We start from the raw sequence: 6000 nt of genomic DNA, 5'->3' as shown, positions 1-6000 counted from the left end.
GAGAGGGTCTCACCTATGTTGAAAAAGATTCCAACAGCAAGTCTCCACACTGGGATACAAAGTATCCATGGATTCAGGACCCATCCACCCTTCCATACAACAGAAGTGGGGTGAAAAGTGCTTTCCTAAGAACAGAAAAAAAAAAACTCAAGAGAGTACCAGGATGGCGAGGTATCATGAAAAAGTTATATAGCCTACATTATCCTTTATTAAGGGATGGGCTAAATCAAAACTAAATTAACTTAAATAATTTGCAATGTATTGTTCTCTAACAAGTCTACCATTTCTGTTATCTGGGAATATGGCAGCATTGTCCCAATCAACATCCAAAGCAACTCTGGGAGTCCACTCTTTCTTTTCTTAGGCTGGCAATATTGTGCAGCACTGTGCAGGCAACAGTCACGTCGCATGCTCTGTCTGGGAAGACCCTCAGGTGGTGCAGGCACTGAAATCGGGATTTCAGGAGGCCGAAGGTCATTTCAATTCGAGCCCTGGTTTTGGCATGGGCATGGTTGTAAGCTTGCTGTGCTGGGGTTTGGGGGTCTGTAAGGGGAGTCATCAGAAATGTCTCACAGACATAACCTTTGTCCCCCAGCAGCACACCAGAGAACTCGCCTGTGAATACAAAACATAATTCTTACAAGTACTGTACTCTTGCTGTTCAAGGTGCTTAAAAAAAATGGGGTGGTTTACCTAGAGAGAGTCTCTGGTAAATTCTACTGGCCCGAAAGATTCTGGAGTCGTGGACTGAGCCAGGCCACTTTGCCTCTAAATTTGTGATGAGGCAGTCAGCATCACAGATCATCTGTAACAATATATAGCCTATTAAGGTAATTTAATGCACAGAATAATTATGTAGCTGACAGTAACCATTACTTATTCTTACCTGAACATTGACACAGTGGAAGGATTTCCTGTTCACATAATCTCCCTCATGTGCCCCTGCAATCTTGTAGAACTCCTCCTTGATGTGGATGAATCTTCTGTGGCCAGGGAAGGTGATAAATATGTGCACAAGAGATTTCAATGCCAGACTTACTTTTCTTATTGTGCGGCAAATAGTGGCTTTATTGAGGTTTTGTGCATCACCGACAGAATACAGAAACATGCCACTTGCAAAGAATCGCAGTGCTATGCAGACCATCTGTGGGACAGTGAGAGCATGGCTCCGTGCGGTCCTGTGCTGTATGTTTGGACCCAGCAGCCTACACAAATATCTGATGCCATCACTTGAGAATCTGTACCTCTCAGTCAGATATTCGTCTGAAAAGGCCAATGGGTCTGCCCTATCTCGGAAGACTCTTTCATGCCTGAATGCTCGTCTGAGTATTAAAACTTCATCAACTACATCATTCAACAAAGGGCAAGCCATTGTGGATAGGAAACACACAAATCTTTAGTCTATATATACTACATATTGACCTCGTTACGGACTTAATTGAAACCACATTTGCAAATTCAGGAGCCATTTCTTATCTCATCAACTGCAATAAAAATAATATATTGATATTTTTTATCATTCAACAATACATTTCTACTGTATACTTGCATATATAGATATAGTCTATATTTTATCTCTCATATTGTATAGTATAGTTCTTTTGCACTGTGTTTGCATTCATTGTGGACAGCAAAGTAATAATTGCTCAGGAAAATGTGCTTTCCTCACTGGGTGTTTTAAATCTCTTTAAATTTCGAATAATATATATATTTATCAAACCTCTGACAGTGAAATGAACAGCAGTTTTCAATAATAACTAAAACAACAGTACGCATAAATAGATGAATGACAGTATATCTAGTTTTTTAATGCAGGACCATGAAATGACTAAAACACATTAATATCTAGTAGGATTTAGGGAGGAACTAGCCGATAAATCTCTAAGATTAATCTTAGCCTGGTTGTTCGCCTGCTCTGGAGCAGGCTAGCTGCAAAGTGTAAATCTCCATAGTAACTTAATGTAGATTAATTTAGCCTCCCTTCATGCAACCGAGTCAGGGCTAAATTCAGCCCGGATAACCAGAAAATCCCAGCTTAATTCCTTATCTTGGTTTTGTGCAATACCCCACAGGTTTGTGTTTTTCCGGTTTTGTTTAACCCGTGTTATGTTAGCTCCTAGCGTGTTTAGTTTAGCCTTTGTTATGTTTAGTTATTTATGTTTATCTCCCAGCCCATGTAATCTCTTAGCCCATGTAATCTCCTAGTTCCCACGTTAGTTCCATAGTTCCCTTGTGTGTCTGTTTATGTTCTGTTTTTGTCATCATTAAAAAACTAATTCTCAGCATACAACTCTGGCACTATGCCTCTTTCTAAGTTCACACCCCAGTTCCGTAACAATGGCTGCATAAGAGAAGGATCCGATTAAATTATGTTTTTCACTTAGGGGAGTCTTAAGAGAATTGTAAGAAAGGAGGATGACAAGGCAGGTTATAGAATAATCCAATAATCACTTTAAAGGTAAAAACATCAAGCCATGAGATGAAATGTCATATTTATTTATTTAAATAAGGGTTAAAGAAAGCATCAAGGCTCTGAATATAATAACAGCATTGATAATTATTTTTTGTTTTCACATTTTGATTATATTAACTCTATGACTGTACATGATTTAATTTTCCTTAAAGGGTAATAAATGGTATATGACACATACTGCTGTGGTCATTAATTAAGATTTTCTATTATAGCCTCGATCCAGAATGGATAATGTTTCCAACATCTTAGTGTTCTCCCTGTCAGGATTAAACGTAACCATGGCAAACAGATATGTTTATTTTTTTATTGACCTCACTGGTTTATCATGGTATCTTGTTGTGAAATATTATTGTTATTGTATGCATTGTGTTAAATAAATATTATGTATAAATGCACTTTATGGCACTATAGGCTTTTACCCTAAATTCATGTATGATTTACTGACCCAATTTCATAAAATTTCATATGCTGGATGTCTGATTCAGATAGGTATTTATTCATCTGCTTTATGTGATGTATCAACTCTCACAGTAATGGCATATGACAGGTACATGGACATATGTAAACCACTGGAGTACCACTCTGGAATGAACAACCAAAAAGTTGTAAAATGTATTATTTTTTTTGTTGGCTTCCTTCTATTATTTGCATGGCTATTGTAGTACTGTTAACAGCAAGACGTGGCTCAAATAGGAAAAAAAGAATGTACTGTAAAACATGGACTGTTGTTAAACTGGCTTGTTCCTCTACAACAGTAAACAATGTGATTGGTTACGTAATTATTATTGTTTGTTTTGGACATGCATTATTTATTGTTTATTCATATATTCACTTGATTAGAAACTGCACAAAGTCAAAGGAGAGCAAATAAAGATTTATGCAGACTTGTGTGCCACATCTACTTCCTCTGTAATATTACTGTGGCTTTGTGGTTTAATGTGTTTTACAGTCGATACGGTTACACATCTATACCTCAAAATTTGCGAAATTTCATGGCATTGGATTCTCTTTTAGTGCCTCATGTTTTAAATCCCCTTATTTATGGACTAAAATTGGCCAAAATACGGAAACAGTTGATAAAAATGATCTTCAGATTCAACGTTGCTATAGGATAAACTGAAAATGATTTGGGTGCTGTTGCAGAGTATTTTTCTGCAACCCCTTAAAAACTTTACCTTTTAACCCATTAACAGGCACACAATTACTTATTTCTGCAAAAAATATTTTTTATCTTGGATTAGTATTTTTGGGTGCCTGTTGTCTATTTAAGCTGCCCATTTAAGGTTGCAGTAAAAACATTTATTTAACACAATGGACAAGAAATATAATTTTACTTTCGCAAATAGACATTTGATTTATTTTGATTGTAAACCTTTCCAAGTGCTAGTGTATATATATATATATATATATATATATATATATATATAATCACAACACAAGACTGTGTTGTGTGATAATACCTCATGTTCACAAATGTTATGTAATTATACTGTATGTAATTATGTTAACACTTGTTAAGTGTTAAAATATATTTTGATTTGGAGTTTTTCTTGCATGGAGGCTTCTAACTGTGTGTACCTAAGATACCATAAGTAAAAATGAACTTTATAATAACTTAAACACAATTTCTGTTATATTGAACTGCCACCTTTATAGCAAACCAATATAACGAGGATTTAATCATGGTCATAAAATCTGGTATCACACAAATGAGGATCGGTTTCCTATTAGGGTTTCATGCCTGCCTTAATCATCAGGGACAAATTGATAGGTAGAATTTACACGTTTCCTCTTTACTTACCTTTTTTTTCCTATTTTATATCTATGTATTATTTTGTTTGTTCCCTTTGTTTGTTTAATTTCTGTAATGCTGCTTTGTGACAGTGTCATTGTTAAAGTGCTATACACAAAGTAATTGAATCAAATTATTGCTGGAAACCTGGAAACCTCATTTCGATATATTTAAATTTTATGTACTGTAGCAATGCAGCAAAGAAAAAAATAACTATGGGTGAATAAACACATAATTGAACCAAACTTTACACTTACAGTTTATTTATAATGTGTACTGTAACTATTACAATGATAAAATAACAATATCTTCAATTAGAGTAAAACAAGGTTTTACATTTAAAAAAATTTATGGATTCAGTTACTGATTGACTGCAGTTGTAGTTAAATAATACGACCTGAAGCTAATAACAGCATGACAGTTTTTCTGCATTGTGTAACAACCTTTTATTTGCTATCTTATCAATGTTTTAAAATGAAAATGAAAAATACTGTTATGGTACAGTAATGTCTACACTGCCTGGCAAAATAAAATGTCATAATTTTGATTAAAATTAGGAAATATTTAAGAGCCTAAGTAGATTATTAATGCAGTAATTAAAGTGCCACTATTATGCTTTTTCAAATATTTTCTTTCATGCAGTGTGTCATGTAGCTGTATGTGAACATAAACTATCTGCACTGTCTGTGATGCTGACAGTGCGCGATAAATGGAGTTTTTGTCTATTAAAAAAAAAAAGAATCAGCTCACATTTGCCTAAACGAGTCGTTAGCAAATCTATTTTTACTCTGTTACGGATCCACGTCACTCCGTAACATATTCGCATAATGTCCTCACACGTTCTACATCGCGAACAACTTGCCCGCCCACGTTCTACGTCACGAACAACTTGGCCGCCATCTTAAAATTAATGTTACCACACTCTTGTTAATGTGACCGAGCATTCTTGCCGGGTTCGAAAAGCACACGAAATCCTTTTTACTGTAACTGTTTATTCTCCCCCATTCACCAAAACTGAACTCTAACACTCGCGAAGTGCGCATGCCTATCTACAGAAAGCCCCGAGGGGAAAAATGCAGAAGAGTCAGGGCACGGAGCATGCGCACTTCGCGCATCACACACACACACGAAGAGTAAGGGCATGGAGCATGTGCACTTTGCGCATCACATACACACGCGGTTTGCATGAGTCCACGGGAAAATGCATGAGTAGTAATGGCGGACTAGTGCTTCAATTATTTGTTTGGATGAGAGAAGGAGAGATTGTTGTGGATCATTTTCTTTTGAAGATTTTTTAACCGGATTATCTTTGACTGGACATATTCCCCAGACTTCTCATACTCCGTCATCTGCCTCTCTAACTTCATTAACCCTGGTGAGACCAAACTATACTCCTCTTACACACATACAATAAACACGGACTTCGGACATTTTCCACTCAGTCGCGTTCATGCACACATAAAGTTTATTATATGTAGTTTGTAAATATTGTTTATATCTTTGTTTGGTTGTTGTGCACCTTTTTCGTTTGCTTTAGTTTTGTATAATACACGTTTGCTTTATCTACTTGTTTGTGTTTGTACTTTTTGCTCACATATAAGACCTCACGATTTTTGTATCCACAGTTAATATAAAATTAGCTAGTCGTTACACTGTAAAACCGACGCTATCTTTTCTATGTATTGACAGGTCTTCAGAGCCGTCATTCAGTTATGGTAATGGGCGTTTCGTTTTT

At 36.0% G+C, this 6000-nt stretch overlaps 1 protein-coding gene and 1 pseudogene across 1 annotated transcript; one reads left to right on the top strand and one right to left on the bottom strand.

Moving 5' to 3' along the window:
- Positions 1-319: 319 nt before the first annotated feature.
- Positions 320-1372, bottom strand: LOC128533325 (putative nuclease HARBI1). The gene is made up of 3 exons (XM_053507566.1): positions 887-1372; positions 694-805; positions 320-615 (listed from the first exon to the last, which is right to left on the bottom strand). The coding sequence occupies exons 1-3, from the start codon at positions 1370-1372 to the stop codon at positions 320-322; spliced, it is 894 nt and encodes a 297-aa protein (XP_053363541.1).
- Positions 1373-2697: 1325 nt separating this feature from the next.
- LOC128533324 (putative gustatory receptor clone PTE03) lies at positions 2698-3588 on the top strand (annotated as a pseudogene).
- Positions 3589-6000: the final 2412 nt, after the last annotated feature.

Source organism: Clarias gariepinus, chromosome 11, assembly GCF_024256425.1.
Source record: "Clarias gariepinus isolate MV-2021 ecotype Netherlands chromosome 11, CGAR_prim_01v2, whole genome shotgun sequence".
In the NCBI taxonomy this organism is placed as follows: Eukaryota; Metazoa; Chordata; class Actinopteri; order Siluriformes; family Clariidae; genus Clarias; species Clarias gariepinus.
The sequence above is the reverse complement of the archived record's forward strand: the minus strand, read 5'-3'. Positions and strand labels throughout refer to the sequence as shown.